General features: G+C 35.7%; 1 protein-coding gene across 1 annotated transcript; it reads left to right on the top strand.

The window, feature by feature from the left end:
• The first annotated feature begins 2,968 nt into the window (after window positions 1-2,968).
• Window positions 2,969-10,854, top strand: LOC128647046 (olfactory receptor 10C1-like). The gene is made up of 2 exons (XM_053699859.1): window positions 2,969-3,826; window positions 9,907-10,854. The coding sequence occupies exons 1-2, from the start codon at window positions 2,969-2,971 to the stop codon at window positions 10,852-10,854; spliced, it is 1,806 nt and encodes a 601-aa protein (XP_053555834.1).
• Window positions 10,855-14,164: the final 3,310 nt, after the last annotated feature.

The raw sequence follows: 14,164 nt of genomic DNA, 5'->3' as shown, positions 1-14,164 counted from the left end.
AGGTTAGCTAACATAAAAACTCAGTAATCTTGAGGCACGTAATTGAAATATTAAATATAAACTATTAAAAAAAATTATAAAAATTATTATACATACTGTAAATATATATATTATATAAATTAATTTACAGAATATTTTATTAATATTTTTAATAGTTTATATTTAATATTTCAATAATGTTAATTTAAGAAAGCAATTCTTCATTTGTTCTAACCTGACAGCGTTAGTCCTAAATTACAAATCCCAATGATCTTTGCACATATTTTCCATTCCAATGTTTTTCACATAGAAAATAATGTACTATTTATTATATATATATATATATATATATATATATATATATATATATATAAAATATTAATGGGAGGGGAGAGATAATATATATACTACTGATAACAATAGTATAAACAATTTGATGTAGTCACATCTTATTGGTGCAGACCCTTATAAATTTAAATATGTATGACCTTGTTAAGAAAGATAAAGTTACGATATTTCGACAAATACCATAAAAAAGTAAGGGATATCAGCACTCTTTTGTAGAGAAAAGTCATATAAGCCCCGATATGTTTGGAGCAATATAGGGGTGAAACGTACATAGGCAAGCTCCCTATGATGCCACACTAATTGACTCTTGGCATGAGGAATCCCACAGATTGTTTTGCACCACGGAAAAAAGCACCTGAAGCATTGAAAGACAACACCTGTTCACAAGCGTGAGTCAGTTCCTGATTGTAAGCAGCGCACACCTGAGCGTCCCAGAGATGGCGGAGGAAAAGTGAGCCGTTTGTTTGCTGGTTCCGGATAGATCCTTGCCTGTGTAACGAGAACACTCACGGGTATAAGATAAAGGGACCTGATGTTACCGCTCACAGCCTGGATGCGTGCAGCTTTGCTTTGTGTAGTCTGCCCTGGAAGAAGACATACAGCCCTGAAGAGGTGGAGTAGCGCTGGACTAAGCGCAGTGTATGTATACCGGGAGATATAACAGGGGACTCACCTGAAGATACGGTAACTTAAAATACATGATCTTTACAGTATATCAACTTGCCAGTAACTTCAAAGTTGAGAGCAATATGGATAAGAAATACTGAAGATAACTGTTTGCTGTACCTTTTTTACGGGACATGTTTGTTTCTACAATGGTGCTAAGTGTGTGCATGTATCCTTCATTTCAGCTATGCTAGCATGGGAAGTTCTAAAAAACTTTCACAGTGATTACTTGCTACATATCTGTGGGACTGTCATATCTTGTTAATCGAGCTGAGCAAGTCAGCGGCAGTTACAATTTGTTTTGTGTCTCTAGTTATATGCTACATTTTTATAAAGATACATTTATATATTTGCTATTATGTATTTATATATGACTGCTTTCATTAGATAGCTTATTTTGTACAGACGCAATTGCATTTTCTATATAAAGCTGTTTGTTATTTGAAATACTTCAATTTGATTAGGTTAACGTTAGATATGACTGGCCAGTCTATTATGTGTTAAGCATCAATTTTAAAGTGTTTTCATTATGTGCAGGTTTTCTGCTCATTGATGAGACAGGGGTCCGCTGTTTGTAGGATCTTTCTCTGAAATAAACTTATATGACTTTTCTCTACAAAAGAGTGCTGATATCCCTTACTTTTTTATGGTATTTGTCGAAATATCGTAACTTTATCTTTCTTAACAAGGTCATACATATTTAAATTTATAAGGGTCTGCACCAATAAGATGTGACTACATCAAATTGTTTATACTATTGTAATCAGTAGTATATATATTATCTCTCCCCTCCCATTAATATTTTCTGTATTTATACTACCAATTAAAGGATTATTTGTTGAGGATTCACACCCCCCCTTTACTTCTGGGTGATTGAGGTATACTAGAGATTGTAATGTCATAACATGGGCATATAGTGTCCTAATCAATTTGTTTCGGTAGTGGATCCACTTTCTGCGTGACCTCATTCTTTGTGTCTCATCTGTGGGTAGAATGGCATTCACCATGTCAGATGAGGTGTGGGAAGCGGAATTGAATGAATCACTCTCACAAAGTAGTAGCATAGAAATAAATGACACAAACAACGAATCTTTAAACGTATTTTCATCTTTCAAAAAATATAGACAATGTCTTAATAGACAAATAAAGATCAGAGCAGAGAATTTGAGTTTGAATAATTATGTAAAAAAATAAATTATACCCAGAGGCTTACGCCTTTTATTGGATCCTGGTGCAAGAACTAAGGAAGATGAGGAAGGGGATTCATTCCTAACAGAATGGAATGGAAAGCTATCCACACTTTCATTAGATCTAATGGGTATGATGAGATCCAGAAATGATAAAAGACTAGAGAAGGTGAAAATTGAAGTCGATCAAGCATTGGCAAATGTAAATTTATTTGAAAAGGATAAAAACTTTGAGAAACTAAATGAGGAGACAAAAAATAGCATATCTAGATTACAGGCAGATATAAATTTAAGAAAGTGTTGGAAATTACTAAGAGACCAGGAGGACTATAGAAGGATAGGGTCTATGTATATAAATCTCAAAAAGAATCATATGATTCAGGCACAGATGCCTCTGATGCAGAGGCTGACAATGTATCAAAAAACCCACCAGGCCCCTACTTAAAAGATGGAGAAGAAGGGGTGGGAGAAAGAGGAAGAGGTCAAAGCAATTCATCTACAAGAGAGAGGAGATATCCAATGAGGCAGACAAGAGGGAGAAGGGATTATTACAATTAAGAGAGATAATTGGAAAGGGGAAGATCGAGGAGAGGCAGGTTCAGGGATTACTAAAAACTCATAACACAGATGAGATGCAAATAGTAAATCTTTCGAAGTTCCCACTCAATCTTGCGCATATAAGTCTTTTGAAAAAAGGTCTTTCTTTTAGCCCTGTAGCAAAGTTGAATAAATTTGAAGTTACGAAAGATTTAAATTTATTTGCTAGAAAAGTAGTCCTGTCCCAAACAATGGGCAAAGAGAGTTCTAAAAATAAAACTTTAACGACAAGTGATCTAGCTTCCTTAGACACACTAAATTACCTCTTAGAAGAGAATGAACCAAGCAAGGCTGAACATAGTGATCCCCTTATTAAAACTGATTTTAAACCAAAATCAAGCTTTATGCCCTCTCTAGCCTCAGTACCTTCAGTAAATCTCTTCCTAAAATTGGTGGAAAAAGACATTGAAAAGTTACCAGAAAATATGATAATCAATGATAATCTAACCAGAAGTGAAAGAAAAGCTCTCAGGGATCTCATGTTGGCCCCCAACATTGTGATCAAGCCTGCCGATAAGGGCGGCAATCTCAACATAATGGATGAGTCCATGTATGTTAGAGAAGTCAAGCGACAATTGAGTGTTGGGGACCAATATCAGAAGCTTGGAGGGAATCCCCTAAAAGAGGTACAAAATAGTCTCTATCGATTACTCTATGATGCGAAACAGAAAGGAATTGTAACACTGAAAGAATTTTCCTTTCTTTATCAACAGTATCCGATTATACCTGTGTTTTATGTGATACCAAAACTTCACAAGAATTTACAATGCCCACCAGGGCGTCCAATTGTAGCAGGAATCGGCAGTATTACAGAAAACATAGGTAATTACGTTGATCACTTTTTGAGACCTTTTCTAAACACTCTGCCATCTTATATTAAGGACACAGGGGATCTTCTCAAAAAACTAGATGGAATAAAAGTCAGTACAGAAACTCTCTTAGTATCCCTCGACGTGGAGGGCTTATATTCTTCCATCCCCCATAAAGAGGGTTTAAAAGCAGCTGAACACTATCTAGACTCAAGGGGTCCAAAGTATAGACAGCATACGGTATTTGTAGTATCCCTACTTAGTTTTATTCTTGAAAACAATATATATATTTGTCTTTGACAACATTATGTACAGACAAAAAAGAGGTACGGCAATGGGGGCGGTATGTGCCCCCACTTATGCTTGCTTGCACCTAGGAGCATGGGAAATGGAAATCTATGAGAAATTTAGTAGCATCTTTGAGGAGAACGTCATCCTTTGGATTCGCTATGTGGATGACGTTCTCCTCCTATGGGATGGACCCTTGAAGGTGTTAGAAACATTTATCATGGATTTAAATAAAAATTATAAAAATATCTTGTTAACTCATCAAATTGATAAAAATAGTCTTTCTTTTTTGGACATTTTGATAAGTAAAGAAGGTGACTCAATTGTAACTGAAAACTATAGGAAGCAGACAGCGACCAATAGCATCCTACAGGCACAAAGCAGCCATCCTGAACACCTTAAGAGAGGAATTCCTTTTGGACAATTTCTTAGATTGAAATGAAATTGTTCTTCCAAAAGGAAATACATAAAGCATGCGGATCTGATGAAAACTAGATTCTTAGACAGAGGGTATTCAAAAAAAGTTGTTAACAAAGCCATAACTAAAGTTGAAAAATTGGATAGAGATGAGGTGCTCTATAAAAGCAAGGATAAAACAAATCAAAAAGAAAGGATAAGATTTGTTTCAAATTATAACTGTCAATGGGAAACCATCCAGTCAATTCTGAAAAAACACTGGCATCTTCTAACATATGAAGATAAAATCAAATATAAGGTGGGGAACTTTCCACAGATGGTAGCACGAAAGCCGCCAAATTTAAAGGACCACTTAGTAAGAAGTATGTACAACAGAAGTCCATCAAGTGCAGACTGGCTTAGAAAAGATAGAGGGGTTAAAGGTAATTACCCTTGTGGTCAATGCGTTTACTGCCCCTTTATGGAAAAGGCCAAAAAGTTTTCAGCAGGTAACAGCAGGGAATATGAGGTTAAATATTTTTTTAACTGCAACTCAGTGGATGTAGTGTATTTAATACATTGCTCCTGCACCAAATTCTATGTAGGAAAAACGAAAAGGTTTTTGAAAGATCGAATTCAAGAACAGATGACATCTCACATAATAGAGACACTACCATAGCTAGACATTTCACACAGTGCCATCAATCTGATACATCACAGTTAAAAATAATGGGCATTGATAAGGGTATTGTGAATAATAGAGGTGGTGATAATGATACAATACTGTTACAAAAATAGACTCGTTGGATCTATATGCAAAAAACTAGATATCCTAGAGGTTTAAATTAGAGGTTGGAGTTTGCTTCATTTCTCTAGGTTTATTAAGAACTAAAAAATAATTTAAAATCGACATGGTGTTTGTCATATCCTGTGTTTTTTGAGGATACATTGAAAAGTACAATTGTGTATATACCAAAATCTTATCTATATCAGGTATTACGGTACCTTTGATCACAAAAACAGACTAAGTCTGCTATTACCACTATGATGTAATGAATAGAGGTGGAGTTTTGGGTATTAAAGGAAGCACCTAAGCCTGAACAAATCCGCCCTGAGGAAGCCCCGATATGTTTGGAGCAATATAGGGGTGAAACGTACGTAGGCAAGCTCCCTATGATGCCACACTAATTGACTCTTGGTATGAGGAATCCCACAGATTGTTTTGCACCACGGAAAAAAGCACCTGAAGCATTGAAAGACAACACCTGTTCACAAGCGTGAGTCAGTTCCTGATTGTAAGCAGCGCACACCTGAGCGTCCCAGAGATGACGGAGGAAAAGTGAGCCATTTGTTTGCTGGTTCCGGATAGATCCTTGCCTGTGTAACGAGAACACTCACGGGTATAAGATAAAGGGACCTGATGTTACCGCTCACAGCCTGGATGCGTGCAGCTTTGCTTTGTGTAGTCTGCCCTGGAAGAAGACATACAGCCCTGAAGAGGTGGAGTAGCGCTGGACTAAGCGCAGTGTATGTATACCGGGAGATATAACAGGGGACTCACCTGAAGATACGGTAACTTAAAATACATGATCTTTACAGTATATCAACTTGCCAGTAACTTCAAAGTTGAGAGCAATATGGATAAGAAATACTGAAGATAACTGTTTGCTGTACCTTTTTTATGGGACATGTTTGTTTCTATAATGGTGCTAAGTGTGTGCATGTATCCTTCATTTCAGCTATGCTAGCATGGGAAGTTCTAAAAAACTTTCACAGTGATTACTTGCTACATATCTGTGGGACTGTCATATCTTGTTAACCGAGCTGAGCAAGTCAGCGGCAGTTACAATTTGTTTTGTGTCTCTAGTTATACGCTACATTTTTATAGAGATACATTTATATATTTGCTATTATGTATTTATATATGACTGCTTTCATTAGATAGCTTATTTTGTACAGACGCAATTGCATTTTCTATATAAAACTGTTTGTTATTAGAAATACTTCAATTTGATTGGGTTAACGTTAGATATGACTGGCCAGTCTATTATGTGTTAAGCATCAATTTTAATGTGTTTTCATTACGTGCAGGTTTTCTGCTCATTGATGAGACAGGGGTCCGCTGTTTGTAGGATCTTTCTCTGAAATAAACTTATATGACTTTTCTCTACAAAAGAGTGCTGATATCCCTTACTTTTTTATGGTATTTGTCGAAATATCGTAACTTTATCTTTCTTAACAAGGTCATACATATATATATATATATGATACTGTTCTTGTAAAATACTTATCTATACCTATATATCTTTAGGAATAGATATGAAGGTATATATATATATATACATAGTAACAAAAAAGAGAAACAAGAAGGGTGCCTCCTAGCGTAGCCAATACAATAGATTTATATATAGGAAAAGGGGAAAATGAAAACTCACAATTCTCAGAAGCAAAGATAATGCCTAGGTACACAAGCTAAGAACTCACAGTGTCCCAGCGCACTACACTTAAACGTGAGCTGCTCCTTTAAATACCAGGTATGGAACAAGGAATCTAAAATTACGCACATGGAAAAGGGCGCCTTCTAGTGCAGATAAACAGGTGATGTCAACCAAATGGGAGGAGTCGTTCTTTGGAGTGTTTTTTTTTAATCGTTGGTTCATCAGGTGGCAATCAAGCCATACAGGACACCTTGCTGGCTGTATATTGAGCTGGGCCACTAGAATAGCCCTGCATGCATTTTGAGCACTTAAATGTGCTTTTGAAAGTGTGAGTACCCCCGTTCCCATTTGATTTATATGGGGTCGACATCACCTGTTTCATCTGCACTAGGAAGCGCCGTTTTTCATATGCTTAATTTTGTATATATATATATATATATATATATATATGAATTAATTTAAATTCCAAAAGAGGACTCAACTAGTGAATCCTGCCTTTAGAAAATAAAAGAAAAGTTGCGCACACTTATATGTACTAGTAATAAAATGATTGTACTAGTTAAATGTAGTTGTAGAAAATACAATAGATTAACTTAATAGTTCTATTGTTTCTCTAGAAACTGATCTAATTTCAAGTGTGTTATAATAAACAACCTGAAAATTAATCACTATTGTCAGTGGAAAGTGAGCCTATATTTGATTCTATCTAAAATGTTCAGATATACATGAAATATAAAGTAAAAAACATAAAAAACATAATAAAATAATTTTGAAACAATTAGAGAATAATTTAGAATTTAAAAAAAGACAGTCTTATCCTTCTGATGATATTCCTGTGAAAAATGTGCAGGGAGATGATTTCAGTGCAGCTCGTCAAGGAAACACCCAAGGTTCTGATTGAGTGATGTAGTACAGCTGTAGAAATCTAAAAAGACAAGCGCACAGAGACACCTCTCATAGTGCAGATCAATTTGGTTTATTTACACAAACATTTAAAATACAAGATAAGTAGTGGAAGGTATTCCTTACTCACAAATATGACCTCAATCGAAATGAGGTAAGATAAGGCAATTGGATACTCAAAGTGTCCCCACTTATAACCTGGAAAACGCCGGGCTGTACAGGCAGTCCTCAAATCTCTATTTCGTAGATGAGGCTTAGTATTATTTTCTCCGGTAATAGTGGTCACAATTCCTCATATGCTTGTTAGCAATCACAGATGAACTTGGGTAAATATAGCACAATCTGCTCTATTCAGAGCTGTAGAATACTGCTATGCTTCTCTTGTAATGCTTGAAGAGAGCTCTCGGCGTGTCTGTCGGCAGTGACGTAAGGTGGGCGTGGCCTTACGCGTTTCACGGTAAACAACCGCTTCGTCAGAGGCTTGACGAAGCGGTTGTTTACCGTGAAACCACCACTATTACCGGAGAAAATAATACTAAGCCTCATCTACGAAATAGAGATTTGAGGACTGCCTGTACAGCCCGGCGTTTTCCAGGTTATAAGTGGGGACACTTTGAGTATCCAATTGCCTTATCTTACCTCATTTCGATTGAGGTCATATTTGTGAGTAAGGAATACCTTCCACTACTTATCTTGTATTTTAAATGTTTGTGTAAATAAACCAAATTGATCTGCACTATGAGAGGTGTCTCTGTGCGCTTGTCTTTTTAGATTTCTACATATATATATATATATATATATATATATATATATATATATGTGCATTTAAAAATAAATAAAACATATTCTTCCATGTGAAGAACATTGGAATGTGAAATAGTAATGTTTCATGTTGGGCTTAGCACTCTTGAATATGCAAGGCCATTTTAGAGCTATCTATTAAAGTCTATGGGAAAAGAAGTTAACACGGTTGCAATATTTTTTGCGTGTGTTGGGTTTACACTCAAACGTTTTACTTTCAACTTCAACTTGCGTCAAGCGCAATTTGAGTGCTCAAAAATCCTCCTTCTAGCATAGTTTCTAGTTTATGCTCCACTCGTAATCTAGCCATACATGAGGAACCATTGATAGTACACCTACCACTTTCATGAAAATACATCACGGAGTAGAAGGAAATAAATTAAAATACAGAAGTGTTACAACTTAATTGAATATGAGGTGAAAAATTAGAGTTTATCTATATGGGTGCATATTTTTAAAGAGACATGAAACTCAAAATGTTTCTTTCGTGATTCAGATAGAGCATTTTAACAACTTTTCAAATGAATTCTGTAATCAAAATTGCTTTGTTCTTTTGGAAGCCTTTGTTGAAGGAGAAGTAATGCATTTCTGGGAGATATCTGAATACATCTGGTGAGCCAAAAACAAGAGACAAAGGTGTGTAGCCACCAATCAGCTGTAGCATTGCTGTTGCTGAGCATATATACATATGATTTTCAAAAAAAGGATATCAAGAGAATAAAGCAAATTTGATAATACAGGACATTGAAAGGATGAGTAGAGGAAGAAAGTTCCTTCCCTAATCACACAATATATTAACTTAATTTTAGGGTTAGTTTATTTCAATTTCATATGTATCTTCTTGTAAGGAAACTAGGTAATCTGATACTAATGTTTTACTTGGAATAAAACTGTTTTAATTACAGTTGTATATGGAACTTTCTTTGCAAAAACTTTGTTTAGAAGCTCAGTGTAAAAAGAGCTCCAACAGATCTGATAGAAGTGCCAAATAGAGTTTTAAATATATTATCAAAAAATCGAAAAATGTGTTAGTAACCAATATCAGTATAAAAACGAAAAAATCTTTCTTGTAATCCAATAAAAATATTTTGTTCACAAATATGTTGGAGCATTTTAGAAAGATCAGATGTTACAGATATTGCATTTACACATAACTAATAATAATAATAATACATACATACTTTATAACAGCATATCATTATGGTTTGGATGACATGGAATATCTTAAAAATGGAACTATGAGATTTACTAAGCAAAGCAAAATTTGAGAAACAATAAAACCAATTTGCCTATTACTATTTTCACCTGTAGTAATATCTGTATACCACTTACAGTACAACTTTTACATATATTTTATACTGGTGACTCACCTCATTGTTGCATTATAAAGATGACTCATTGGCATGAGAACAAAGCAGATGGAGTAGATGGATTTATTTGTATGTTCTGCACTATACAAATACAAGAATAAATACATTTTAAATATATTTACAGGCATATGAAGCGTTGAAATTGCTGAGAAGAAATGAAACTCTTGTTTCAGAATTTATTCTTCTTGGCCTCACTACTGATAAACAAACATTACTTTTTTGGATCTTTTTGGTATTGTATATTCTAACCTTAATAGGGAATATTATGATAATCGTGGCAATAACTTTTGAACCACAACTGCATTATCCCATGTATTTCTTGCTCAGAAGTTTGTCTTTTACTGAGATTTTCTATATTTCCACAACAGTTCCTCGGATGCTCAGAGACTTCTTAAACAGAGATAAAGGCATTTCTATAATAGGATGTGCTGCTCAGCTGTATTTTTTCTGTTTTCTAGGAGCCACAGAGTGCTTCCTTCTTGTAGTCATGGCATATGACCGCTATGCCGCTATATGCCACCCACTTCACTATGTGACTATAATGAACAAAACAAAATGCCTCAAGTTTTTATTAATCTCCTCACTTTTGGGTCTTATTCTTCCTCTTGGCAACATTATATTAATTTTTAGATTACCATTCTGTGGTGCTAACGTCATTGACCATTATTTCTGTGATATACTCCCAGTGATAAATTTGGCTTGTGCGGATACTTTTGTTAATGAGCTGTATATTTTAATATACACCTTTATAGTCATACCATTACCTTTCATGCTTATAATAGTCTCATATATTCAAATCATTGCAGCTGTTTTTAAAATTAGATCGACAGCAGGAAGACGTAAAGCATTCTCCACCTGCAGCTCTCATCTTATATCTGTCAGCTTATTCTATGGAACAGCCACTATAACATATCTAAGAGCCAAGCCAAGGAACACAAATGGAGAGGCCAAAGTGTTGTCATTACTATATCTTGTTTTTGTCCCTATGCTCAATCCAATAATATATAGCTTAAGGAACACAGAAGTTAAGAGAGCCATGAGCAAAATAATACGCAGAAAATGTATGTATTGAGCGTTGGTGTTCCAGCCAAATAAAAGATAAGGAAGCAAGTCTGTTTACACAAACTTATACCTAGATTACGAGTTTTGCATTAGCCTTAAAAAGCAGCGTTGAGAGGTCCCAACGTTCCTTTTAACGCCCGCTGGTATTACAAGTCTGGCAGGTACAGGTGTACCGCTCACTTCTTTTCCACGACTCGAGCATACCGCAAATCCATTTACGTCAATTGCATATCCTATCTTTTTAATGGGATTTGCCTAACGCCGGTATTACGAGTCTTGGAAAAAGTGTGCGGTACACCCTCTCCTGTCAAGACTCCTACCGCATTTAAAAGTCAGCAGTTAAGAGTTTTATGGGCTAACGCCGTAACATAAAACTCTTAATTAAAGTGCTAAAAAGTACACTAACACCCATAAACTACCTATTAACCCCTAAACCGAGGCCCCCCCACATCGCAAACACTTAAATAAATTTGTTAACCCCTAATCTACCGACCGGACATCGCCGCCACTTCAATAAATATATTAACCCCTAAACCGGCGCACTCCCGCCTCGCAAACACTAGTTACATTTTATTAACCCCTAATCTGCCATCCCTAACATCGCCGACACCTACCTACATTTATTAACCCCAAATCTGTCACCCCCAATGTCGCCACAACTTTATTAAATGTATTACCCCCTAAACCTAAGTCTAACCCTAACACCCCCCTAATTTAAATATAATTTAAAAAAATCTAAATAAAATTACTACAATTAACTAAATTATTCCTATTTAAAACTAAATACTTACCGATAAAATAAACCCTAAGCTACCTACAATATAACTAATAGTTACATTGTAGCTAGCTTAGGGTTTATTTGTATTTTACAGGCAACTTTGTATTTATTTTAACTAGGTACAAAAGTTATTAAATAGTTATTAACTATTTTATAACTTCCTAGTTAAAATAAATACAAATATACCTGTAAAATAAATCCTTACCTAAGTTACAATTACACCTAACACTATGCTATCATTAAATAAATTACCTAAATTAACTACAATTAATTACAATTAAATTAAATAAACTAAATTACAGGAAAAAAACACTAAATTACAGAAAAAAATAAAATAATTACAATTTTTAAAATTAATTACACCTAATCTAATCCCCCTAATAAAATAAAAAAGCCCCCCATAATAATAAAAATCCCTACCCTATACTAAATTACAAATGGCCCTTAAAAGGGCTTTTTGCGGGGCATTGCCCCAAAGTAATCAGCTCTTTTACCTGTAAAAAAAAGAGACAATAGCCCCCCAACATTACAACCCACCACCCACACACCTAACCCTACTCTAAAACCCAACCAATCCCCCTTAATAAAACCTAACCCCCTGAAGATCACCCTACCTTGAGACGTCTTCACCCAACCGGGCAGAAGTGGTCCTCCAGAGGGTCCGAAGTCTTCATCCTATCCAGGCAGAAGAGGTCCTCCAGATGGGCAGAAGTCTTCATCCAGGCGAAATCTTCTATCTTCATCCATCTGGAGCGGGTCCATCTTCAAGACATCCGATGCAGAGCATCCTTTTCCATCCGACAACTAACACTAAATGACGGTACCTTTAAGTGACGTCATCCAAGATGGCATCCCTTCAATTCTGATTGGCTGATAGAATTCTATCAGCCAATCTGAATTAAGGTCGAAAAAATCCTATTGGCTGATCCAATCAGCCAATAGGATTGAGCTTGCATTCTATTGGCTGATCCAATCAGCCAATAGAATGTGGCTCAATCCTATTGGCTGATTGGATCAGCCAACAGGATTAAAGTTCAGTCCTATTGGCTGATTGGATCAGCCAATAGAATTTTTTCTACCTTAATTCCGATAGGCTGATAGAATTCTATAAGCCAATCGGAATTGAAGGGACGCCATCTTGGATGACATCACTTAAAGGTACCGTCATTTAGTGTTAGCGTCGGAAGAAGAGCATGTTCTGCGTCGGATGTCTTGAAGATGGACCCGTTCCGCTCTGGATGGATGAAGATAGAAGATGCCACCTGGACGAAGACGTCTGCCCGTCCGGAGGACCTCTTCTGCCGGGATAGGATGAAGACTTCAGACCCTCTGGAGGACCACTTTTGCCCGGTTGGGTGAAGACGTCTCAAGGTAGGGTGATCTTCAGGGGGTTAGTGTTAGGTTTTATTAAGGGGGGATTGGGTGGGTTTAGAGTAGGGTTGGGTGTGTGAGTGGTGGGTTTTAATGTTGGGGGGGGTATTGTCTTTTTTTTTTACAGGCAAAAGAGTTGATTACTTTGGGGCAATGCCCCTCAAAAAGCCCTTTTAAGGGCTATTTGTAATTTAGTATAGGGTAGGGATTTTTATTATTTTGGGGCTTTTTTATTTTATTAGGGGGATTAGATTAGGTGTAATTAGTTTTAAAAAATTGTAATTCATTTATTTTTTTCTGTAATTTAGTGTTTTTTTCCGTAATTTAGTTTATTTAATTAAATTGTAATTAATTGTAGTTAATTTAGGTAATTTATTTAATGATAGTGTAGTGTTAGGTGTAATTGTAACTTAGGTTAGGATTTATTTTACAGGTATATTTGTATTTATTTTAACTAGGAAGTTATTAAATAGTTAATAACTATTTAATAACTATTCTACCTAGTTAAAATAAATACAAAGTTGCCTGTAAAATATAAATAAACCCTAAGCTAGCTACAATGTAACTATTAGTTATATTGTAGCTAGCTTATGGTTTATTTTATAGGTATTTATTTTTAATATTAAATATTAAAATATTTAATAATAGTATTTTTATTTAGATTTATTTAAATTATATTTAAGTTAGGTTTAGGGTTAGACTTAGGTTTAGGGGTTAATAACTTTATTATAGTGGCAGAGACATTTTGGGTGGCAGATTAGGGGTTAATAATTGTAGGTAGGTTGCAACGACATTGGGGGCAGCAGAATAGGGGTTAATAACTATAATGTAGGTGTCAGCGATGTTGGGGGCGACATGTAGAGGTTCATAAGTATAATGTAGGTGGCGGCGGTGTCCCGGAGCGGCAGATTAGATGTTAATAATATAATGCAGGTGTCGGCGATGTCGGGGGCGGCAGAATAGGGGTTAATAAGTGTAAAATTAGGGGTGTTTAGACTTGGGGTTCATGTTAGGGTGTTAGGTGTAGACATATAAAGTATTTCCCCATAGGAATCAATGGGGCTGCGTTAGGAGCTGAACGCTGCTTTTTTGCAGGTGTTAGACTTTTTTCAGCTGAATCAGCCCCATTGATTCCTATGGGGAAATCGTGCATGAGCACGTTTAGTCAGCT

The sequence above is a fragment of the Bombina bombina genome, chromosome 2, assembly GCF_027579735.1.
Source record: "Bombina bombina isolate aBomBom1 chromosome 2, aBomBom1.pri, whole genome shotgun sequence".
In the NCBI taxonomy this organism is placed as follows: Eukaryota; Metazoa; Chordata; class Amphibia; order Anura; family Bombinatoridae; genus Bombina; species Bombina bombina.
This window is presented reverse-complemented; position numbering and strand designations above follow the sequence as displayed.

Bases quoted from the DNA above. Each gene is read 5' to 3' on its own strand.
- LOC128647046 (XM_053699859.1), top strand. From the start codon at position 2,969: ATGGGCAAAGAGAGTTCTAAAAATAAAACTTTAACGACAAGTGATCTA. The intron at 3,827-9,906 runs GTATTTGTAGTA...ATATATTTACAG, and splicing joins CAAAGTATAGACAGCATACG to GCATATGAAGCGTTGAAATT.